This window comes from Colias eurytheme, chromosome 19 (genome assembly GCF_061535395.1).
Source record: "Colias eurytheme isolate Ceu_HAF_F1 chromosome 19, ilColEury1 Martin Lab GWU primary, whole genome shotgun sequence".
NCBI classification, from domain to species: Eukaryota; Metazoa; Arthropoda; class Insecta; order Lepidoptera; family Pieridae; genus Colias; species Colias eurytheme.
In genome coordinates, this window is record NC_142998.1 from 7,769,795 (window position 1) to 7,795,792 (window position 25,998).

Genomic DNA, 25,998 nt, shown 5'->3' on the forward strand with positions numbered 1-25,998 from the left:
ATAGTCAATCCAGCTTACCGCGACTTGATCGTCTGGTAAAGCAACTAATTTACATTTTTATGTTCACTGCATTTATTCCTCAGAGAAGTTAATCATTCTTTGATCCTTTTTATTTTATAGCTAAGAAAATTAAGGAAGAATGCTAACTGTGACCCGAGTTATTTTAATTTTTGTAAGATTTAAATCACTAATCAATCTTAAGAGATCGCAGGCTTATGAGAAATTATACTTAAAATTTCGCCGTTTTTCAAACAGCGTCGTGAGCTTACGAACGCTCGGCATTTTATATTTTGTTGTCTATGCATAATATGCAGAGAATTGAGAATCAGCAAATTTTGGTTTGGCTATGAGAGTGGTCGTTTTATTTTTAACTACACAGACTCCAATAAATTTTACAATAATAAATGTAATAGAAAGCTATAAAACTGATAGCGCGATAATATTAATCAAACAACAGCACTTATTTAACTTCATTGGAGTGAAATAAAACAAAAAATAAATCTTCAATATTTTATTTTTAAAGTGAACACATTTTATAGAACATTTACATACCAAACTAAGTTGTAATTTTGAACATTTTCTTACTCCTATGCTTTTTGACCGCCTTCCTCGTTATGACCGCCTCCTCGGTAACACCCAGGGGTCCTGGGTTCGATTCCCGGTGGAGACAAAGAAAAAAAATGTCTCTGTCTGGTAGGACACAGAAGGCTGATCACCTACTTGTCCCTAAAGAAAATCGATCAGTGAAACAGATGTATAATGCATCTGCCCCTTACCCCACTAGGGGACATGGGACTTCACTATAGCATACTTTTAAGTGTTTTGATACAATTGTGCAGATGTTTATTTTTTTTATTTATAGAAAACACATATTACCACATAAAATAATATGTAGGTTCAAAAATTACACATTCACTGTTATTTCCTTGCCGACTTCATTGTTAACATTCTTCTGCGTTTTATTTTATCCTCCTTACAAATTTCCCTATATTATCAGTCTGTATACAGGGTGTTCTTTTTCCATTACTCTCTCTTTACCTTTAATTCATTGTGTATACAGCATGTTCCTTTTTCACAACTATTCTTATTATAATAACTTTCTTCTTATACAGCATGTTTCCTTTTCGCGGATGGTTTTTCGAACACCTGTTTCATGCCCCCTCTAAAGTTAGATAATCGCGCGGCTGAACTTTCATTGTTCCACGCGGAATCGAACTCCGTTGTATCTTGGTCTACTAAGTGCGTGTATTTCGTTCGACCGGAACGACCGAATTTCTTTACTTGCATCACCTGAATAAGAAAATTGGTATCATTTATTGTTTTAACAAATTGTTTTATAATAAATCTCAGTGATAGATTTAGTATAAATTTTTATTTTAACTAGCTTTCCACCCGCAGCTTCGCTTACGCAGTCAAAGAAAAACCCGCACAGTTCCCGTTCCCATGGGATTTCCGGGATAAAACCTATCCTATTTCCCGGGGTAAAAGTAGTCTCGGGTATCAAAATATCTCTATACCAAATTTCATGCAAATTGGTTCAGTAGTTAAGGCGTGATTGAGTAACAGACAGACAGACAGAGTTACTCTCGCATTTATAATATTATTAATAGTATGGATTATTAATTAAACACATGCTTTATAGGATTTTACGTAAAATAGGAAACAACGTTTAACATACATAAGTCAAACATGATGATAAGTCTTAGAATATATTATTTTATAGTCTTACCTTTGGCAAAACAGTCTTATCAAAGTGATCGTCCAACGTCGCTCCAGAGAAATCTTGTTTGAATACGTCTTCCTCTTTGTCCAAATAAAATGCACCTCTGAAATATTAAAAAAAATATTAATAACTTACTAAAAATATTATTAGTCCATTGAAAAGTTACATTTGGGGTTGCGTTTTTTAGAGGACGCAATTTTATTTTTTTGATGTGTAGGGGGGGGTCAGTGTGAAGCTATCGCTAACGCAAGGTCAGGCCTAAAAAATGTAACATTTCAATGGACTATATAAACCGGCCCTAAATGCCAATATTGATTATTGGCATTTAGGGCCGGTTTCACCATTATTGAAAGTTTATTTGACGAATTTTGATACATAATATATTATTACACATTAGGCTACCGCCGTGGGTAGTATAAACCGATTTCGGTATATTGGTATTACCGTTTCATTATGCCTTAATTCCACATTTAAACTGACAGATATTATCTTAGTTGAATATATCCAGATGCTACTACATACATATACAGGTAATTAAAAGATAAAACAGTATTGTTGCTTCTATTGAGTGTAATAATTAATGCCTTTAGTACTATTTTCGGGCTTTATTAATAAGTATTTATTTAAAATTATATCAGCCATCTGGTTTCCATAACACAAGCGAAAGCGTATGGGAACAGATCGTGCCGTCTGTGAAAATTGTCCTGAAATATTTATTTATTTTTAAGAGATGCACATACGGCTATTGAAAAATTTAAAGCCTCCTCTACATGTCAACGGATGTATCTGCAGACGTCATCTGCGGATGCGTCCGCCGACGTGTAGAGGGGGTGATTTGTGCGTCTGTGGTAGGTATTTAACGTCAGCAGATGCATCCGCCTCGAATCCGTTTGTTGTCGGTATTGTGTCCCGCATCAAAGGGTTTCACACGTCTGCCGACGCATCAGTTTGAACGGAGTTGCGATTGCGAGTGCACGCGTGCGTTTTGTATCGCATCATTCGTAAAAACGCTCGAAATGACGAACAATATAAGCACAGAGGAAACTTTTAGGTTTATTGAGCTATATCAAGCTGAAAACTGTTTATGGAATCCCAAAAATAAATATCACAAAAATATCCATTTTTTTAATGTTAATGTGCGAGTGCGAGTTGCGTCTGCCAAGAATGAACATAGACTGATCGACCTACAGACGTGTGGACAGCTCGTGGAAATTCATCTGCGGACGCATCTGCCAGAGTCCGCGGACGCATCTGTTGACGTGTAGAGGCTTTATACTATGGCCAACAAACTGACCTGTGGTAGTACTTCTGCAGGAACTTGTACTTGCCCTTGACCGGCTTGTTGGTGACCAGCTTCGGGTTGAGCCGCTGCTCCACGCGCCGCTCGTCGTCCGTCATGTTGCGGAGACGCTCCGTTTGGAGCCACTCCTTCTCTACGCTGCAATTAAATGTATTATTAAATATTTATATTTATATATTACTAGATCTCGCCCGCGTTTTCAAAGAAAAACCCGCATAGTTTCCGTTCCCGTGGGATTTCCGGGATAAAACCTATCCTATGTGTTAATCCAAGTTACCCTCTATATGTGTGCTAAATTTCATTGTAATCGGTTCAGTAGTTTTTACGTGAAAGAGTAACAAACATCCATACATCCATACATCCATACATCCTTACAAACTTTCGCCTTTATAATATAAATATTACGTATATTAAGATTAAATATATCTATATTATTATTAAAATAAGAAAAGAAGAGTTGTAAAAAAGGAACAGCCTGTATACACATTTAGTACAGGGAGAGAGAGTAACATAACGGAGGGAAAATAGAGACAAAAGACGATACGGAGAGAATTCAACGAACATTCAAAATACAAGACAATTAAATTAGACTACTAGTCTAATTGTGGTAAAAAATAAGTCTTCTCTCGACTATTTTGTTTGAAGTATGTACATAGATAAAAATAATAAATTCGCTAAATCGTTAAAGCTGGAAGAAATGGAATATAGAATAAGGTACAATTAAATATCACAGTTAGAAATATCTGTCATCCCTGTTCTTGCAAAATAGTGAAGCCAATAGATCTATACTAATATCATAAAGCTGAAGAGTTTGTTTGTTTGTTTGTTTGAACGCGCTAATCTCGGGAACTACTGGTCCGATTTGAAAAATTCTTTCGGTGTTAGATAGCCCATTTATCGAGGAAGGTTATAGGCTATATATCATCACGCTACGACCAACAGGGGTGAAACCGCGCGGAGCAGCTAGTAAAAAATAAAATCACAACTCACGCCTCGCGCTCCTCCTTGTCCCGTTTGATCCTCTTCATCTCGCGCAGCTTCCACGCCTCGTACTCGAGCTCGTCGTTCTCGTCGTCCGTGCACACGTCGTTTATGTTTGCTTCTTTTTGTTCCGCCTTTAGACATATACAAGGAATTCATTATTTAATAGAGAATAATTATAAAGGCGAAAGTTTGTATGGATGTTTGTTACTCTTTCACGCAAAAACTACTGATCCGATCTGAACCGATTACAATGAATTTTAGCACACATATAGAGGGTAACTTGGATTAACACATAGGATAGGTTTTATCCCGGAAATCCCACGGGAACGGGAACTATGCGGGTTTATCTTTGAAAACGCGGGCGAAGCCGCGGACGGAAAGCTAGTAGAGAATAATATGCTTGAGTTACTAATAGTAAGCGAAAAGCTCATTGAACGAAAAATAATGGGTGCTTTTCCACCAATCATATTCACTGATGCACATAATGAAGGATGTACTGGTTGGTGGAAACGAACTAAGATACGTTTTTTATGTAGAAGGAGGAGTGTTATGGATGTGAGCTATGGATGCGTGCTACGGATGCGTGCTACGGATGCGTGCTACGGATGCGTGCTACGGATGCGTGCTACGGATGCGTGCTACGGATGCGTGCTACGGATGCGTTATATGGATCCGTGCTACGGATGCGTGCTACGGATGCGTGCTACAAATGTGTGCTACGGATGCGTGCTACGGATTCGTGCTACGGATGCGTGCTACAAATGCGTGCTACGGATGCGTGCTACGGATTCGTGCTACGGATGCGTGCTACGGATTCGTGCTACGGATGCGTGCTACGGATGCGTGCTACGGATGCGTGCTATGGATGCGTGATACGGATGCGTGCTACGGATGCGTGCTACGGATGCGTGATACGGATGCGTGCTACGGATGCGTGATTCGGATGCGTGCTACTGATGCGTGCTACGGATGCGTGATACGGATGCGTGCTACGGATGCGTGCTACGGATACGTGATACGGATGCGTGCTACGGATGCGTGCTACGGATGCGTGATACGGATGCGTGCTACGGATGCGTGCTACGGATGCGTGCTATGGATGCGTGGTATGAATGCATGCTATGTATGCGTGCAATGGATAGGTTCGAAATAAACAAATTTAAGATTTGTTTACTGAGACGTTTCTTCATTAAATATTTCAAATAATGATTTTTTTTCAACCTCCTCTAAACCTGCAATCTGCCATATTAGAGAATAAGCTGGTGGTTGAACATGTTAAATAATCATTAAATGTACCTGAGTATTCCTCTGTTCCGCTCGTATAGTTTCCTCAACAAGTTTCAACGCTTCCCGTCTCCTCTCCTCCTTCTCCCTTCTAGCTTCCACTTCCTCCTTCTTCTGTTGTTTCACTTTCCTTTCCCGTTCTGCTACTGTCATCCGTTCAGATGCCCGCACAAATACTGGCTTCACTCTTGGACCTGAGATTAAAATAATTTCGTAATATTTATAATTCTTTCGTAATATTTATAATTGACCGCCTCATTGGTACAGTGGTTGACGCGTGAGCGTAGAACCGAGAGGTCCTGGGTTCGATTCCCGGTGGAGGCGAAAAAAAAAAATGTCTCGGTCTGGCAGGACACAGAAGGCTGATCACCTACTTGTCCCTAAAGAAAATCGATCAGTGAAACAGATGTATGAATAATGCATCTGCCCCTTACCCCACTACGGGGACACGGGACTTCACTTTTATAATACTAAATTACGAATCTTCTTATATGGACTTTTACATTGATTTAATTTCATTGCAAAATGTATGGTTATTTTTTCTAAAATTGAGACATTTCTACAACTCTCACCCATGTTGTTTTTAAGAGTGATATTTAAAAGGCATGTTTTTCGGGAGCTGTACCAAATATTAAAATAAAATTAGATTTCGTTACACTTTAAAAAGGTACCCCCAATATTATTTTTATCAATAAATCCACATAAACTATAGCCAATATGAAAAAATCTCACCTGTTTCCTCTTCACTGTCAGTGTAATCTGTGTCAGATGAACCACTCTCTTCCTTATCACCATCCAGCATTTCTTCCTCGTCATCCCGCCCTAAAACCTCTTTTTCTGCCTCCCTAGAATAAATGTATGCTTATACATTCTTCTGATATACATTAATCCATCAGGCCCCGGAATCACAGACACAATAGAAAATCTATTGTGTCGCGGTCGGATGTGGCCGTTCGGGCCCCATGCGTTAATACCACAACAATCGATTAGGATTTTCATTTTTTGTTTACTATTTGTTGTACATATTCTCTTAATCTTAATTTATATTGGTTGATTTTTTTTTCAATTAAATTTGTAAATTTACAACGTTTATATGTTCTCTTTATAATCAACATTTTGTAATACTGGTAGAAAAAATTAAACACGATTTCTTAATAAAGATGATGATGATGACTTCAAGTTACAGTTTGGTTAATGACGGTGCAATCAGGGAAAACTGTTATATGAGCATATAATCCTACTAAATATAACTACTAATATAGAGGGTAACTTGGATTAACACATATGATAGGTTTTATCCCGGAAATCCCACGGGAATGCAAACCATGCGGTTTTTTTCTTTGAAAAAACAGGCAAAGCCTCAGGTAGAAAGCTAGTAAAGTATAATTTTATAAAATCAATTACACATACCTTGCAGCCAATTTAGCTTTAACAGCCTGTCTTCGTCGCTCAATCTCTTCATCGTCCAGTTCGTCCTCACTTTCTGAACTGTGTCGCGCCTCATCTTCACTAGATTCTGGTTCAGGCTCATCAGGTTCCGCGTCAATGATCTCCGGTTTGTGCTCCGAGCGGCGCGGCGGCGACTGCACCGCCATACGCAGACGGCGTAACCGAGGATCATCAACCTGTAATTGTAAAATTATATGGTTAGGAAATATGTATTATTTATGTGAAGTCCCGTGTCCCCTATTGGGGTAAGGCAGAAGGCAGAAGGCAGATCATCTGTTTCACTGATCGATTTTCTTTTTATAATATACTAGATTTCCGCCCGCGGCATCGCCCGCGTTTGCAAAAAAACCCGCATAGTTCCCGTTCCCATGGGATTTCCGGGATAAAACCTATCCTATGTGTTAATCCAAGTTACCCTCTATATGTGTGCTAAATTTCATTGTAATCGGTTCAGTAGTTTTTACGTGAAAGAGTAACAAACATCCATACATCCATACAAACTTTCGCCTTTATAATACTATTAAGATTAAGATGTGCAAAAAGCTCTTTGATAGCAAGATTGAAAAGTAATTATACTGATACAGTCTGCAGTGACTTGTTCTGTTTGTATAACTTACTTCTTGCTCTGAATCACTGTGGTCATCTTTTCCAATAACAGGTGCAATAACATGCCTTCTCTCTGGTCTTTGTTGTTCTATAAAGTCTTCAGCGTCTGATTCTTCAGACGACGATACTCCTTGAGCATAGTCTGGCTTTTTTCCTGATATATATCTTTGTACTTTCACCTTTTGCATAGATATTTCACCTGAAAGTTTGATTAAAATATACATAGAATTTATATAAGGAGTACACAAAAGTAAGTAGTTATAGAACCATACAGATTTTGGTAAGTACATAATTGCATTAATTACAACATAAAAATATATTTTGTTACCTTTTTCATTTCGAACAGGAACAGCACCAGCAGTACTTTGAATACCAATCGGTTGGGCAGGTAGCACATTCATGGTTACGATTTAATGACAAACAATACTATGTGTATGAGTCTGATTACTAACAAACAAATATTTACATTTACAATTATTTTTTAAACAAGGCAAGTTACATTTTATTTAAAACCAATACAATTATGTATTATATGAAAAATTTTAAGAATTCAAGTAGATTTTCATGAGAAATCGCACATATCCATCGTTTTTAAATTACAAATGACCACAGAAAATGACTTTGACACCTAACATAAATCTGATGGAGAACACAGGTCACAGATGCAGAAATAGGACAAAATATTCTACATAAAGAATAGAAATAGATAACACAAATCCTTTCAAATGTCAAAATATTTTATAATGTATGAATCTTATTATTATTCTATATTTTATTTCTATTCATGTTATCTGGTATTTTCGAGGGTATTTACTATTTTCGTTATCACCTACAGCATAATTAAGCAATTGTTTATTTTATGATAAGTGATAACAGCTTTAACAGTCTTTCGACAGATATAATATTTGTATCCTCACTATCAACTCATCACCTAGAAATAACTCGACTGCCGTGTATTTAATATATTTTAAAGAAATAGGTGCAAGTAAGCTTTCGTTATTGTTTTATTTAATATATATATATATATATCAAATATACATTATATAGTGTAAGTAGCTTCAAAGTACAAACTGTTTCAATTATCTTGAAGTTTGGAAATCAAAACATAAATCATGGCATCTACTCAGACAGAACTCAAGAGTATTGATGAGCTAATAAATAGATCTCTCTCAGGCGAAGATTTAAAAGAATTTAATAGAATTCATTATGGACGAGTAGATAATCATAGCCTGGAACTTAAAAAGGGAAGTAATGAAAATTCAGAAGAAAATAATTTCGAAGTTGCAGCATATGATTTTCCCGCGCGTAAAGAAGAAACAAGAACTCCCCGTATAGTTAGAGTAGGTGTAATACAGCATTCAATTGCAATTTCTACAAGTCAACCTTTAAATGAACAGAGACAAGCCATATTCAATAAAATTTCCAAACTAATCGATACAGCTGGTGCTGAAAATGTAAATGTTTTGTGTTTACAAGAAGCTTGGAGTATGCCTTTTGCATTCTGCACCAGGGAGAAAACTCCATGGTGTGAATTTGCAGAAAGCGTTACAGATGGGCCTAGTACCCTGTTCCTCAAAAAGTATGCTGCTAAGTATGGTATGGTGATTATTTCACCAATTTTAGAACGAGATGAACTACATGGCGATCTTATTTGGAACACAGCAGTTGTAATAAACGAAAAGGGTGTTGTCATTGGTAGTCACAGAAAGAATCACATACCAAGAGTGGGAGATTTTAATGAATCTACATATTATTTTGAAGGCAACACAGGTCACCCTGTTTTTGAAACTAAGTTTGGCAAAATAGCAATTAACATTTGTTATGGACGTCATCACCCTTTGAACTGGTTGATGTTTGGGATTAATGGTGCTGAAATAGTTTTCAATCCATCGGCGACTGTAGCTGGCCTGAGTGAACACCTATGGGCTGTTGAAGCAAGAAATGCTGCTATAGCGAACAGCTATTTTACATGTGCAATAAATAGGGTTGGAACAGAAGTGTTTCCTAATGAGTTCACATCAGGAGATGGGAAACCAGCACACCGTGATTTTGGCCATTTCTATGGGTCCAGTTATGTCACAGCTCCCGACGGTACCAGGACACCAAGTCTGTCAAGAACCAAAGATGGTTTGCTGATTGCCCAAATTGATTTGAATATGTGTAGACAGATCAAGGATAAATGGGGTTTTACAATGACTCGGCGGCTTGATCTGTATGCGAACAGCTTAAACAAATATGTGAAAGGAGAGCAAGGACCTCAACTTGTTAGAGACAATTAAGGATGTTAATAATTATTCTTCTTACTACAATAGACAGATCAAATTTGTCTTTATTTTTGTTATATAATTATAAGATATTTTAATATTTTTTTACATAATATTGCACAATTTATTTATGTTATTAATCACTTTATAATCATGATTTTGGGGTAACTTAAGTTGTAATACTATTGTATGTTTTAGAATTTTATTTTTATTACACAAATTATACAATATATCAAATGAAGTTTTATTTATGAGGTGTGAAAATAAAACAACTGTTTAAAAACATTGTGTACCAATGTGAATATTACAGAAGTGAGCTATATATAAATATGTAGGTTACAGTGGGGTACATTCAGACTTTCATTTATAAATATCATACAAATACAATTATTTTAGAAAGTTCAAGCATTGCTCATATAAGAATTATATTTATATACTATGGGACACCTGATTCTAAAGTTTACAAATATAACTCGGTGCAAATACTTAAGAGCATAACAATTTTTGTGACATTAATAACTATAAAATTATTATCAGAAATAAAGTCAATGAGTTTTTATTCAAATGACAAACACTGTATATATTTAACTAACATTTAAAACAAATCAACATAATTAAACAGAAAAAGTATATTATATCCATTCAATAAATTATGAATTGCCTATTTTACTTAGTTATACATAAATATCCTAATTCACACAGTATATATATTTTTATAAAATGTTATCTGCATAACTTTTTCGAACACATAAAGCACCCAACTGAGAAATTAACAGACATACAACAAGGGATATATTTTAAACACAAGAAATGAAATGAAAGCAGGAAAAGTTCACTGTATGTACCCCAAAACCAGGTTTTGAATTGATTATCACTAAGCACTATTCTATGCAGTCTTTGCACGCATGGCTGCTCTCTTGCCAGTGACAGCCTGGAAACCAGATTTGATGCTAGCCACAGAACAACGGGAGCCACAGGTTTCACACTGAAGGAAGAACAATCGAGTATCCTTTTGCAGAATAGTATCAGGAGAACGACATGTATGACATGTAACATATTCCTTGATATACCGACGCAATACATTCTCAATTTGCTTCTGTTGAAAACGGCCTTTAATAATGAGTTGGCTGTTACCATCCACTGATCCACTCGTACCCAACTCAGCCAACAAGAAATCTAATAAATGTTTAGGCTGTCTATGCAATGTTTTGCATATTTCTGTGAAATTGGCAAATGATGTTTTCTTTGTTCCAATTCTAACAACTTGTGGTGGTCTCATTATGAATTTTTGTTTCTTTCCAGAAACCATACTAGGATTCTTTTCACGCATAATGTCAAAAACTCGCTCAAGAAGTTCATCATACGTATAATCGCGATCACTTCCAACCCATTCTCCATTTTGGTCGTCGTCTCTCTCTTGATCATCTCCCTTAACATCCTCTTCTGCAACAATCTCGTCTAAATTCCTCTTCTTTTTCTTTTTCTTAGTCTTTGCGAAATCAATGTCTAGATCCAAGTCATCAATAAGCTCATCATCTTGCTGCTCTGGTTCTTCCGCAGGAGGCTTTTCTTCCTTTGTTTCTGGTAATGCATTCTCTAATTCATCTAAATTAAAGAAAGTCTTCTTTTTCTTTTTCTTCTTTTTACCGAAATTGTCTAAATCCAGGTTGTCGTCCTCGGGTACGTCTACGTCACCTGTCTCAGCAGGCGCCTCCGTACTCGTGGTTTCGCCTTGTTCGCCTGCTAACGCTGCTTCCATGTCAAATCCTGTCTTCTTCTTCTTTTTCTTCTTTAAAGAAGGATCGAAAATCATATCATCATCCATGATTTAGATTATTATAATATCTCACCCAAATAGTTCAAAATAAAATTTGGTTAGATTCGTTTGGCAGGTGGTTTGGAGAAGTGACAAAATGTTGCATCAGCCTCACAGATACACATAAATTAGCCTTAAATTACGTGCAATCACACAGACTACTAAATATTATTATAAAAACATGCAACACAGGAAACTAGTTAAATGTCAACTGTCAAGCTCTTACTCCCTTGACAGCCCTTGACAGATTCAGGTATTCTGTCAAACCTCAACGAGTTGTGAGACGATACGTTAACCTAAATTTTATAATTTTATTTTATGAATGGTTGTTATATAAAACTTTAAAATGCTCGCCGTCAGTAGACATCGAGCATTTTCTAAAATAAAACATATAGCAATACGTAGATATGCCCAAGTGGCGTTATCTGAAGAAAATGAATATACAGACACACCGAATTATCCTCCAATCCAGGATATGTCGCTACAAGCAAGAAAGTTACGTGGAAGGGAAGAAATTTATGAAAAAATAAAAAATATCAACACTGTTGAGGAGAAACAAATCGGGTTAAACATACCTAAATATTATGGTTGGCCCTGTGTTATGTTGAATGAAAATATTATACCATACAATGCAATGCCCCTTGTTCAGTATTATACCAGGACTCATTTCAAGCTCATCGACAAACTGCCTGATATTTACAATGAGACTTCAGACTTGGCAGATTCTGTAGTCAAGGAAATAAAATCCCATATTGAAGATTGCATTTTAATTGAAAATGAAGGTGTTCAGTAAGTATATTTAATTCCTTCGTCATCAGTATACTGAACTATTAATAAATTATATTATATTTTTTTCATAACTTTTCAGGCGAAATATTGACTTGTCAACAGCAAAATCTGAAGCACAACAAAAAGAAGATGCCTTAGCCAAAAATTTAGTACGGCAAATCAATAGAATTGTTACTAATAACATCACAGATAAAGTGCCTCATATAATATCGTCACAGGTACAATTATTATCCATTTTTTTTGTACATATATGACAATCTTTACTAGTTCTAAGATAAATAAGCAAAAGAAATATAAAGTTATTTAACTTTTATTTATATTCTTTGGTTTTAATATGTATGTTTAATTATTAATTATTAATTTAATTCACACTATGTATTTAAGTATATTGTTTCAGGTTGATTATGACCCAAGGGTGGAAGCATTCTGGTTCATGGGAGGTACTGATGTGCCAAAAAAAGTTTATAATTATAGGTCCAAGTTTCCTTGGGTCAAAAATAAAGATGAACCTATTGACAGACCAATTCAATATATAGGTATTCCATTTATAGATATTATTATCCTGTTTTTGAATGTTTACATTTGATATTCTTTTAACAATAATATAATTATATAGATTTTAGTAACTAATGAGAGAAAAGAATTAGACACATTATTCATTAAATTTTTATTAATTTAACAGGTATTGTGATGAATATACAAAATGTTATAATGTGCACATATTAATTAATTACCTTGTGTATGTATATAAATCAATCATATTACAGGATCACCAATTTTAACAGTCCGAAATCATTTACCATTGAAGCCTTTAGTCCCATATAGTGAAGCAGAGAACCCAGATTTCAAAGTTGAGAAATACACTTACGTCCCTGAAAGTGTAGGATACTTTGTAGAGTTTCGGCATGGTACAAATATTCCAGGTAAATATTATTAAACTAAACAAATACCTATATTAAAACTAGAGGTCCGCCCCGGCTTTTTCCCGTGGTACATATTTCGCAATAAAAGGTAGCCTATGTCCTTTCTCGGGTATCAAAATATCTCCATACCAAATTACATGCAAATTGGTTCAGTAGTTTAGGCGTGATTGAGTAACAGACAGACAGACAGAGTTACTTTCGCATTTATAATATTAGTATGGATGGTGATGCTGCTTGTATTCTTATTGTATATAGTTTTTACCACTACAATGATAGTTACAGGCTTACCTTTGAACCAGGTCTTGCATAACTATTTTTCATGTTCTCCCGTACTTTATCTGCTAATTGCGTCAAAGTTCACACAATAGACTCTCATCATACCATCAAATACTTGTGTACCCTTTAAAAAATGAGGATATATCTTTTATTTGTTATTGTGTATTGTGGCATTTATGCATCAAATTTCTTGTTATTAAAATTTTTCATAAATAAAATCCATGTTTATACAAGTATTCATTTATTTACAGGATATTGGCCGGGTGATCTTGATGAATTTGGCTTGCTTTCATACCACAACAGAGGACACATTTTATGCAGAAAGGAATCTTTTGGAGCACAAGACAATTTAGAAGCATTGCATTGTCAAGCTATGAAAGCTAGCTTTGGTTGGCTTCTTAGTCAGGCGAATTACCAAGGATTCACAAGTTATAACGACATAACTTATCCATTAACAACTCAAACGGTTATTACCAACGGTCATCTTATATCGCTATATGCATACCAATTAAACACAATTGCCATGAACATTGATAAAGTTGATGATAATCCAAAACACAATATTTGTTTCGGAACACAACCCATGAAGCTATATGAAAAAATTGAAGACGGTAAAGTGCAAGGCCTTAATGAGGATACTCTGAAAATGTTGGTTCAATTCTACTTAAATGCCCCAGAGGAAAGAGATCATGAAATGAAGCCATATCTAGGAAAAGAGGAGCAATTGATTTCTGATATTGAAGATGATAATAGACGATGTTGGCTAGAATCAAGATATAAACATTTAATGTCTAACAGGCCTAGGCACAATTTATTACCAGAAATTTATCACTGGGAGAAGATATACAAAATTCAGCATCAAACTCGTTTCTTTGAGGCAAAAAGAAGACCATTTGAATTCGGAATAAATCCATATAAGAGGCGTCTAGATGAGCATCTACCCCCATATATTCCAAAAGTATTGAGGCCATATCCTAAGGCTAGGAAGAAGTTCGAAACAACATACTATCCTAAGGTGTAAAATAATAGTGTTTTCTAGTGTAGATATTTTAAATAAATGATAATATAGATAAAAAATTGTTTATTATTTACACCAAATTTACACTAAAAATCGTAGATAAAAACCTTTTTAACCAACTTCAAAAAAGAAAGATTCCTTCTTTTTGAAAACTCACCCAAATCTATAATACTTTTTTGTTGATTTGCTAAAGTGGCAAGTTTTTTTTTCTAAATCTGCGCAGACACAAAAGTAATTAATCTGATTATGTACTTATAGTATTGGTACCTCAATTTAATTTTTTAGGAAATTCATTGATTATTTTATGGATATATAAACGAATTTAACTGTAATTTAATTAATTTGAGTTAGTTAAAATACAAAATGAGTAGCTTCATAATATGATAGTGCTAAATAAACAAAGAGAATACAAATATTACGTTAAATAAATATGATATTTAACAGTTTTTCATATCAATCACGCAACAACGAAGGACCGACTTACGGGTGTGTTGTTGTTAGAAATACCGCTATCACGGAGGGTTCAAAATTATAACATATCAGTATTTTAAAATGTGTTCGACCTCAAATATTAAGAAACAAACATCGTCGTTATTCGTATTTTAATTAGAATAATTAATTATAAATACTAACTATAACAAAATACCTCGTATCATGAGCCTTCAAAGCATTCATTAAAAACTTAGTACTTTGAGTCTTTGACATTTAATTTGAATATTGATTTATCAAATTTTCACGGTCCCGGCTGCTGTATAACTTGTTGCTGAATGTTTTTAAAAAACGTGTAAAATATTAAAATACAAACATGCGTAATCTACAGCTGTGGCGTAGTTCGGCACAAAAACTTGATTATTTATGTGAAGAAATAGCTTGCGTATGTTATGGTCACCATGGGGGCTGTCCACCAGGAGAATTGTTTTTGTGCACACATAACCTTATAGTTCGGTGTTTTAGTAACCAAGGAAGGCTCAAATGGTCTAAGGATCTATCAGAAATTTCATCAATCCGAAATATGCCTATTAGCATGACTTATCTTAGTTTGGTAAATACATTGAGTGTTGGGCTCGCAAATGGGGAGTTATTTGGAATGACTGAGACTGGTGCTGATTTGGAATTAAAGGGTATTTGTGAAGACGGCCTTTTGGTAAGTTTTGTATTGCTAAAAAATTGAATTTAATAAAAAAAGCACTCATTACAGTTTAATTATAGACTTTATTATTATTTAAAATTACATATATGTACTTAAGTATAAAATGTTGTGTGTGTAAGTTGTTGTGTTGTCATAACATACAGCGCACATCAACTTACATCTTGTTAAGCTTAAATTCCTCTGCAATCACTCAACATTCTAATTTTCATTTCAAACAAAGAGTAAGTATAATACCTATGTACAGAACTAAATATAAATTTATTTAACTGGATTTATTTTAGCAGCGCTCTTGAATTGTGAAAATGTCTATAAATTATTTACGCATAAAGCAAATTTTTTATTATATAATACATGTTTATCTTAAATAGTATTGTACAGATGATTTTTATTTTATATCTTAAAGCATCATCAGCTTATTCAAATCTTATTAGATTTGCATTTTTAACCCAAGAATTCCAATGATGGCTCCATGTTTGGTTTTTTTATTTCTATACCATTTCTCAGAATTTGAATTTTTAATTCACTGTAGGTATGGTACATTTTTTTTAACCGCAATGCGAATTCCCATAATATTATTATTAAAGCGAAAATTTGAAAACCTACAGTTCAATATAAATTTTTGTTCTTGTATCTCAAATTATACCTAAATTAGTAGCAGTAAGAATGCCTCTAGATCTCATTCAATAAAATATGTATAATCGATTCTTGTTTAGATCTTGAATTATATGTATATGGAGTAGCTTTCTGCCCGCGTTTTCAAAGAATAATCCACAACCTGTCTAAGATGTGTGCTAAATTTAATTGTAATCGGTTCAGTAGTATTTGCGTGAAAGAATAACAAACATACACACCTACACATACACATACATCTATCCTCACAAACTTTCGCATTTATAATATTAGTAGGATATTTAAAAAAAAATTATGCCCAAGAACTGCCCTGTTGCAAGAAGTTGCATACAATATTATATTTTCTGCTTCTATATATCTCATTAATTCTATAGGGAAGTTATTTATAATACATACTACCTAAAATACTACCTGCATCTAAACAAGTGACTGAAAATACCAGTTTTTGGTGACAAAAATAATTATTTGAGGGTAAAGAATTTACTACTGGACTGTGAGCGATGAAAAATCAAAAGAGCTTAAAATTCAAAATGAGCAGCTTCATAATATTTGGCATATTATAATTTATTTATAGATACTTTTATCTTATACAATATGTTTTGGATAGAAAAATCATAAAAATCACGAATGATTAAATAACCATCTCAATGAATATGAATTATTATTTATTTCAATACATATTGTAATGATGGAACGCAGCCTACTTGTTGAATTTGATATTTTAGTATCAAAGCATTCAAATGCTTTATAAATAAAAAAATTTCAAAGAAAAGAAAAAATCGATCACGGGTTGAGTTTCGAACCCGCGTCTTTCGCTATTCGTCAACAAATATTCGTCGCTTGTTTGGTTTATTTGTCGCTTGCTCAAATTCATACCGCTCTAGTTATGGAAACAATATAACTTATCATCAGTGGCTCAGTTTTTTTTATTCCCCTTTATAATATAAACCTAATACAATTATTATAAGGTAATTGACCCAAACAATCCGATAGCGAAACAACATCGTTCGCGTCGTTATCGTTCAAGAATTAGAATTTACTTTTGATAACTTAGGTAATTGAAAAGGCTTTAATGTATATTCCTAGTAATAACTTGGGTTCTTATGGTAGCCGCACGCCTGGATGATTTGTTTTGCTAATATAAGTTAATAACCCTATTCTGTATTTCAACACGTATCAGATTTAATTATTTCAACGCAATTAGTATTTTTTGTATGTAATAATAAATTGTTATGAGAATTTTACGTATTGAATACATTGTTTTCGTTTACTTTGTCAACGTTTGAATCGTCTCTTTGTATTGTTATAAGAATATTATTTATCCAAACAACTACGACATTGAGGGCTTCAATAAAAGAGCATATTTGTGATTAAGTCGGTAAAGCACCTGTAACACCACCAGTGCATTGTTCTTAATGTTATGGATGGCGTTGGCTGCTTAACATCGTTGGGTCACCTCCGGTGCAGGGCAGGTGTCCTGCTTCAATTATTGATAATTACGCGCGTCAATAATAGCTGCCGACCTAGCATGCGCACCTCGACATATCTCGCGAAAGAGAGAAAGCATTGCCGATATTGATCATACTCGATAAAAATTTGCGTGTATGTTAGGATTTGTAGACGAAAGTCGAGTCCTAGCAGAAAATGTCTGTCGAGCTGAATTTTCCAAAGATTATATAATTTTATAAATAAATATTGATAGGTTGGGTCGTTATAGCTAGTCATGGCATTATTTTTTCGTTGTTCGTTGATAGGCCCTATTTAGTTATTTGCCTTAGGTCTTTTGGTAACCTAGGTATTTCAATTATCTAAATCATAAATGCCTGTTGTGTTCTGGCTTTTAAAGTAAAAAAAAACCATTCACGGGTATACGCTCTTACAACAGAACTCTTCTTAATAATATTAAAGAATTAAGTACTTCTAGATTTAAAATTTATTAGTTCAGTTAGCCGTATACATATAGCATTTGTGAACATATGGAATACTAGCTTTCCACCCGCAGCTTCGCCCGCGCAGTCAAAGAAAAACCCGCATAGTGCCCGTTCCCGTGGGATTTCCGGGATAAAACCTAACCTATTTCCCGGGGTAAAAAGAAGCCTATGTCCTTTCTCGGGTATAAAAATATCTCTATACCAAATTTCATGCAAATTGGTTCAGTAGTTAAGGCGTGATTGAGTAACAGACAGACAGACAGAGTTACTTTCGTTTTTATAATATTACTATGGATAAAAATCTTTGGAAGTTTTTCGCTTATATCTCAAGACAGTTCTTTGGCATCATTTTAAGAAAAATCCAAATGTAAAATTGACATGATAATGATAAAAGAGAAACTACTGGATTTCTTGCTGGCTCTTCTCTTTAGAAAATGCTTTCCATACGAATGAATTCGCTTAAATTATGTATTTTGACAATTTAAAAGCTTATAATGGAAATCTAATTGAATAAATAAAGGCTTGAGTTGGAGCTTAATTAAGAATTATATCGTTATTTTATTCGTTATAGGTAAATATGTAGTAGTAACATTACCTTTTCATGCTATACGTAAAATACATAAGATAATTTTCTTAAATTGACCATTTAGTATCGATTATTATTTTAGGCAAAGGAATGGAGCCACGATCAGGAAACGTTAGCTCTAGTTACAAAAGACTACAAAGTTATGGTCATGTCCTGCACATATGACACAGTAAATCAAGTGAATCTTATTTCTGATGAATTTGGTGCAAAGGAATTTATCACCGTTGGTTGGGGTAAAAAAGAAACGCAGTTCCATGGTTCAGAAGGCAAAGAAGCTGCTAAGGCGCAAAATGACGTAACTGTTGGTAATATGTTCATGTCAATAGGTTTATTTTATCGTGATCCCTTGTTTACGTTTAACATTCTATATAATTATAGTTTTTACTCATCTCATAGACTTCCCAACCATAAAAAGTTGATTGTTTTTTATTGGGATGGAAGTTTTTTATTCATTGTAATTTAAATTCAATAAAATCAATGAATCAATTTCAATCAATCAATGCCTACTTGGACTTACATATACATAATAATTATCCGATTTCAGATAATGAAGACACTGTGAGTGATAAAATATTAATATCTTGGAAGTATCATGGTAATTTATTTGCTGTTGGCTTCCGTATGCAGGGTGCAAGAAGATTTAAAGTTTTTGATAAGGGAGGAAAACTTCTATATACAAGTGAGAAGCAACCGGGTGTCGAACCTATTATAGCGTGGCGCCCTAGCGGCAATTTTGTTGCAACAACTCAAAAACTCCCAGACCGATACGTCGTCAGTTTCTTTGAAAAAAACGGCCTAAAACATCGTGATTTTGAAATACCTGTTACAGACATACAGGTAGAAAACATTCTTTGGAGTCAAGATTCTGAAATATTGACTCTTGTTTGCAAGGAGTCGCCACTGGGTAATCAGAAGATCTTGTTGTTCACAAGCAGTAATTATCATTGGTATCTCAAACAAACTTTGACTTATAATCCACATCAAACAATCAGCAAAGTTTTATGGGACAATGATTTTGATGTGTCCAATAATAAAAAGTTACATGTTCTATTTAAGAGTGGTAAATATTACACTTATACATGGGTTTGGGATGTGGATCATAGCAATGGCCGGTGTGAGAAGGATGATGCTGTGGTTGGTGTTATTGATGGAAAGAAAATGCTATTGTCATCCTTCAGACATTCCATTGTACCACCCCCAATGGCAAATTTAGAAATCGAAACAGACAATAACATAGACTCTATTGTTTTCCTATTAATACCTAAGGAAGATGATGAGTACAATAAATTTTTCGTTTGCTCATCAAATACGTTGACATTTTATGATCAAGTACAAAAGAAACCACTCGAATATAAAATTACAAAAACTATTGTTCTGAATAAATTCGATTTTCCATTTCAATATTACAACTGGTATTGGTGGAAAAAAAATACTGTTATTGTTATCGCATTAGACGTCGAAAGTAATTATAAAATGATTGAATATGAAATATTGGAAGATTCACTGAAAATTGTAAGAACAAAAGCTTTGCTTGCAGCTGTTGTCAGGATCCATTCTCACCCATTAATACCAAAGGTCTATATGCACTTGGAGACAGGAAAAATAATAGCATACAATTCAGATGGATTGTTGGAAGAACTCGCTGAATCATTTCCTGCGGCTTGTCCCAAATTTTGTGTACTACCTATTGGGGATCTGGGATATTTTATTGGTCTAACTCACAGGGGTCTTTTATATCTTCAAGATAAAGTCATTATGAATAATGTCGCTTCCGTTTTTATACATACTGACTATTTCCTCATTACATCAATGAAGAACTTTTTGCTTTGTACTAAACTTACTCAGGAGGGATTAGAAGCTGTTATTGATTATGATGATACTGAATCACCTGATGTTTACAAAAGGAGAGTAGAGAGAGGCTCAAGAATAATCGTTGTAGTACCAAATGATACCAGAACAGTGTTGCAAATGCCACGCGGAAATCTAGAAGTCATTGAACCAAGACCACTGTCACTTAAAATAGTTGGTGAACACATAAATTCACTTAAGTATTATGAAGCATTTGATTTAATGCGAAAACAGAGAATCAACCTGAATCTAATGTATGATCATAATCCACAACTCTTCATTGAAAACCTTGATAAATTCTTGGATGCAATCAAAAATAATTCATGGCTTAGTCTTTTCCTGACAGACTTGGAAAATAAGGATACGACCAAAACAATGTATGCGACTAGTTATATAAATATGGAGGGTAACAAGGACTGTGATAAGAAGATAAACTTCATTTGTAATATGATTAGGGACCGTTTAAACACAGCACCCGATAGATCTTCTAGAGTATTGCCGTTATTGACAACATATGTTAAACAAAATACAATTCAAGATTTAGAGAAAGCATTGCTCATAATAAAAGAGCTTAGAAACGAGGAGTTAAACGGAATAAGGCTGCCCGTATCTTCGGATGAAGCTTTGAAATATTTACTTTACATTGTGGATGTGAACAAGCTATTTGATGTTGCCTTGGGGATGTATGACTTTGATCTTGTGCTGCTAGTTGCCAATAAGTCACAGAAAGATCCGAAAGAATACATGCCGATGTTAAACGACTTGAATGGTATGGATGAGAATTACAAACGATTCACGATAAACAAAAATTTAAAGCGATATCTAAAAGCTGTGGAATGTCTCATAAAATGTGGACCCAGCAAACATGATGAACTGAAAACATTCGTAAAATACCACAGCCTTTACAGAGATGCGCTAAAAATGTTAACTCCCAGGGACTACATTTACAAGCAGATATGTGACGATTTTGGCTTATTTTTGAAATTGAAGAAGCAATTCTTAGAAGCCGGTATTATGTTCGAGAGGGCTGACAATATTGAAAAAGCTGTAGAATGTTACAAAGAATCTTTGGAATGGGAATTGGCTTTAAAATTGATACAACATTTACCAAGAGATGAATTTAAAGAAATATGTTGGTAAGTTATTAATGAAACTATTAAAATAATAGGATATAGTTACATGGGTATTGACATTATAATAATTATGTTTTTAGTGATTTCGTTGGTGCTTTGAAACAAGAAAAACGTCACAAGGAAGCATTGAGGATCTTGGAAATGGCCGGTGATAATGAAATGGAAATGATAATGTATGCAACAGAAAATGGGGAGTTTAAGTCTGCTATAAGAATGTGTTATACGTACGACATGCATGAAATGCTAGGTAAGTAACTTAAAATCAAATAAATGAAATTCTGACTTCATATGAAAACTATGACAATTTACGATACGCAAAATACGTATATATGATACAATTTAAATGTCGTTGATCAAAATCCTTATTTTAATCCGATTTTGTACAATTCGTAATCATAGATATTAAATTTTATTCGTAGAAACGGAAGTTACACCAGCTATCGTAGAAGAATACAACAATCTCAAAGATTTATTGGAGACGAATTTGGCAAACTATAAATCCTACAGAGACCGTTTGGAAGTAGTGCGAGTTAGTAAGAAAAATATGCCCGCACGGAATGAAATTAATATCCCATATTACAGCAGAGATTATGACCTATATTCAGATTTTGGAAGCACCATTGGCTCCTCAACCGGATCAAGGTAACTTGGTAACAAGGTATTTTATAAAATGACGAAGTTATATTTTACTTCCTCATTTCAATTTATTCTACACTAGCTTTCCGCCCGCGTTTTCAAAGAAAAACCCGCATTGTTCCCGTTCCCGTGGGATTTCCGGGATAAAACCTATCCTATGTGTTAATCCAAGTTACCCTCTAATATGTGTGCTTAATTTATTTTGTAATCGGTTCAGTAGTATTTGCGTGAAAGAGTAACAAACACACACATACACATCCTCACAAACTTTCGCATTTATAATATTAGTAGGATTGAATTCAAATAAATTGGACGTCTGTTCTATCAGATAATTTATTTGAATGCTACAAATAACTTTAAGAAACTTTAAATTTTCGAAACATATCTTTTTCATTTTAAGACGCATTTAAGAATATTTCCATTTCAGCCGTTCCTACCGCTCAAGCAAGAATCGCAGGAAACATGAACGTAAAGTGGCATCTCTAAAGGAAGGATCTCAGTTTGAAGACACGGCTCTTGTCATGGCTCTGCACACTTTGGTGTCTTCTACATTTGAACTACGATCCCATGTACGGGAAATCAATTTGGCCCTTTGTGGCGTGTATAAGGATGAAGAGGCTAGGATACTTCAGGTAGGCAAATAATATGGTCTATACTCTATATTATTATTAATCACATAAATAGGATATTTTTTAAACAAAATTTAGTACAAGTCGGTACAATTTTACGTAAACTATTACGCGAAACGGTCAAAAATGTAAAAATCATAAAAAATTTGACAATATCTAAGAAAAATATTACAATTTTCTATTCTAATACACTTAAAAGTATTTCTATGATAATTTTTAAATGATTGATTATTATAAGCTGAAAATTAACAAAAACATGTGTTCCTGTAGTATCTTTTGGAGGCAGTGATGCAAGAGATGAAGGAAAGCTTCAACCAGATTTGGACAAATAATCTCGTAATAGAAGCCACAACTGCGGTTATTGCAGCTGAACTGAGTGTTCCAGAAGGTGGCAGTATTATTAAACAGGGAATTGCTACTTTGGGTAAGTTTTTTTTTTACTTTTAAGTCAAATTTCAGGAACGTCACTAGATAATTTTTTTTAATAAAAATAAAGATGAAAGATTTATAATTTATAACTTAAAAGTAACGATTTTATTAGTCAATTACTATGTTTAAAATTTGTGTTAAAATTTGCGTGAACGTTCGTTTATCATGCTTATCTACAACTCAACTCAACTACACCAGATTTGTTAAAAAGTCCTTTTATGGCTTCGTTATTGTCATGTTTGTATAAAAAATTTGAAAAACAGAATACAAAAATTTGCACCCCGGGGGCAAAGGCAAGTTTGACTGGACTTACGCAAAAATATATTGGAACCAAGATACAACAAGAGATTTTCTTTGATGATGATAATTACTAATGACGCAAACATTCAGAGATCTTATTTTTAAACGGCTCGGAGAAACAACGCCGTTTATTTTTTCCTCTCTACTTATTATTCAGACTTACCTATCTATTGTTTTCAGAACCACACGTGAGAATTGCTCCTGTAATACAAGATGTGCGTTGGAAACTCGATTTGGATTAAATGTAGTCTATCATTATACATAATTAGCTTTTACTGTCTTTATGTATTCAGAATAGCATCGAAAATACAATAATTGTATTGTAGGCACGTAAATTTATATGTGTAGTATTTTAATTGTATAGTTGTTGTTACTTTTTTCTGGGGTAATATAAATTATGTTGAAAGTTATTTTATTTTTAAATATTGTTTTTCATGTTGTGATTTTATATTATCTGCTCGAACATTACATGAAATAGGAATTTAAAATAGATTTAAAGACATTCGGGACACTTATGCATATTATCTTCTAAAATAGTTTTTGTTTTGTATTAAATTAATATTTTTTTACTGAAAGATATGGCTCTATGTATATAAAATATTTTAGTTCCTTTTTAAAATATTTAAATGGGAAAAGTTAGTTTTACAGAAGTACAATTTGAATGGTAGAAAGAATGAAAATGATCACACTTTAAAATCAGTCATTTAATTCATAATACTTCAAATAAATAAAATCGATCACATATATTTCAAGAGACATTTTGGTGAACAGAAATAACATTCAAAATCGATTGCACTATTAACATTATTATTCAATAAAGTAACCAGTTTAAAACAGTCTTTGAAGTCAAATTGTTTAATAAGATATACATTATTTAATACTGGTCTTCCACAAATACACACATTTGCATTATCTAGTGTTTCAACTAATGTCCTAGGTATAATATGTGGTGCATAAAATATATTATTTCTTAACACTATTTTTGCGGATATATGCACTAAACTGCCTACACAGAAATCCCATTGCGATAGATTATCTTGTTTAAACTTCATATCCTTATTTTCAAATTTATTCAAACTTAAATCCAATTGTTCAAACCGACATTGCATGAGGCTGCAAGGCAGAGATTTCAAATTATTCTGACTAAGTGTGAGGAATCTGTAAGAGAAATAAGTATATTATGTATAAGTATAGTAAGTAATCTTATGTGATTATGTTCCTAAAACATTGTATTGTAACTTTTCAAGTTCCAAGTGGCCTCAATAATTATTTATCAATGTGAATTGAGACTATTGGCCTTTTCTACTATTTTCCTGGCCTTTGATATTTATAAAAACATAGAGAACAAACATGAGACTAGGAAAAAGCCATTTATGTATTAATGTGACCATATACAAGATAAATTGTTTCCTGAACTTAAATATCCACCACAATCAAGTTATAATACAAAGTTAATATCATTTTTATGTAATAAGACACAGAATTTTTAAATTAAAGACTTTAAATCATTGAAAATGTGGATTCATAAATGGAATAAAGTATGAGTGTTTCTAGTCTTTAATTTAGAAATATATAACATATAACATTAGAGATATAATAATCTTAAGTGTAATCACATTAATCCATCAGTCCCCGGAATCACAGACACAATAGAAAATCTATTGTGTCGCGCCCCGATCGGGGCGCTCGGTGGTCAATGGGTTAATCCATTTTGTAGATGTGGTGAGCATTTTAAATGTAACTTTAGAATTAAATTGATGTATGTATTACTCAAATGTTTCAAAAACTATTTGTTTAATTTACATCTCAAATGTGTTTTTCTTAATTACATATAAGTTAAAAAAAGTTGTAAAAATAATTTGTTAACTATATATTTTTGTTATATTTTATATGATTTTTACTATTTTTATGTGGTAAATGGTAGTATTTAAGGATAAAAGTAATATAATAACTTGGTGTCTATATTACCTTAGATTTCTAATTCGTCCTAAAGAAGCTGGAATCTTCTCAAGCATATTTTTGTCCAATTTAAATGTTACTAAATTAACCAATTTCCATATATCTTTAGGAAGATCTTTTAATCTATTACCACTTAGATCTAGAAGTCTCAATGTCTTTGTAATCTGTAAGAAATAAAGATTGATGTTTAATATTTTTTTTATTCCATCCATCCAATTAATATTATTATGTATTTAATTTTATAAAAAGCAATCTAAGTTCAGAAAAAGTATGAGTAACCTTTACTCCTTTAAAATGGGTCTCTAAACTCTACCCATTTTAAAAGTTAGGTACTA

General features: G+C 33.6%; 6 protein-coding genes across 7 annotated transcripts in view; 3 read left to right on the top strand and 3 right to left on the bottom strand.

The window, feature by feature from the left end:
- Nucleotides 1–859: 859 nt before the first annotated feature.
- Nucleotides 860–7,964, bottom strand: Mfap1 (Microfibril-associated protein 1). Its single transcript, XM_090113243.1, has 9 exons — nt 7,675–7,964; nt 7,358–7,545; nt 6,702–6,916; nt 6,024–6,136; nt 5,304–5,485; nt 4,014–4,138; nt 3,018–3,161; nt 1,730–1,826; nt 860–1,290 (listed from the first exon to the last, which is right to left on the bottom strand). Exons 1-9 carry the CDS (start codon nt 7,745–7,747, stop codon nt 1,105–1,107), a joined length of 1,323 nt encoding a protein of 440 aa, XP_089969369.1. The 5' UTR covers nt 7,748–7,964; the 3' UTR covers nt 860–1,104.
- Nucleotides 7,965–8,087: 123 nt separating this feature from the next.
- On the top strand, nt 8,088–9,825 carry pyd3 (beta-ureidopropionase pyd3). The gene has a single exon (XM_090113244.1). The coding sequence runs from the start codon at nt 8,459–8,461 to the stop codon at nt 9,623–9,625; it is 1,167 nt and encodes a 388-aa protein (XP_089969370.1). The 5' UTR covers nt 8,088–8,458; the 3' UTR covers nt 9,626–9,825.
- A 60-nt stretch (nt 9,826–9,885) lies between these two features.
- On the bottom strand, nt 9,886–11,535 carry eIF2beta (eukaryotic translation initiation factor 2 subunit beta). The gene has a single exon (XM_090113245.1). It carries the CDS (start codon nt 11,433–11,435, stop codon nt 10,497–10,499), a length of 939 nt encoding a protein of 312 aa, XP_089969371.1. The 5' UTR covers nt 11,436–11,535; the 3' UTR covers nt 9,886–10,496.
- Nucleotides 11,536–11,668: 133 nt separating this feature from the next.
- Nucleotides 11,669–14,491, top strand: mRpS30 (mitochondrial ribosomal protein S30). Its single transcript, XM_090113242.1, has 5 exons — nt 11,669–12,215; nt 12,295–12,433; nt 12,613–12,751; nt 12,983–13,138; nt 13,666–14,491. Exons 1-5 carry the CDS (start codon nt 11,773–11,775, stop codon nt 14,433–14,435), a joined length of 1,647 nt encoding a protein of 548 aa, XP_089969368.1. The 5' UTR covers nt 11,669–11,772; the 3' UTR covers nt 14,436–14,491.
- Nucleotides 14,492–15,158: 667 nt separating this feature from the next.
- Nucleotides 15,159–25,854, top strand: Elp1 (elongator complex protein 1). Its single transcript, XM_090112836.1, has 8 exons — nt 15,159–15,576; nt 18,812–19,034; nt 19,274–21,713; nt 21,791–21,957; nt 22,130–22,352; nt 22,774–22,978; nt 23,246–23,399; nt 23,885–25,854. Exons 1-8 carry the CDS (start codon nt 15,238–15,240, stop codon nt 23,944–23,946), a joined length of 3,813 nt encoding a protein of 1,270 aa, XP_089968962.1. The 5' UTR covers nt 15,159–15,237; the 3' UTR covers nt 23,947–25,854.
- LOC149900250 (leucine-rich repeat protein 1-like) overlaps nt 24,394–25,998 on the bottom strand; it is a 100,427-nt gene continuing 98,822 nt past the window's right edge. For both annotated transcript variants that reach the window (XM_090112838.1, XM_090112837.1), the window contains exons 3-4: nt 25,673–25,827; nt 24,394–24,862 (exon numbers count right to left, since the gene is read on the bottom strand). In XM_090112838.1, the coding sequence (XP_089968964.1) occupies nt 24,442–24,862; nt 25,673–25,827 (576 nt within the window). In that variant the 3' untranslated portion in view covers nt 24,394–24,441. The remainder of the gene's footprint in view (nt 24,863–25,672; nt 25,828–25,998) is intronic.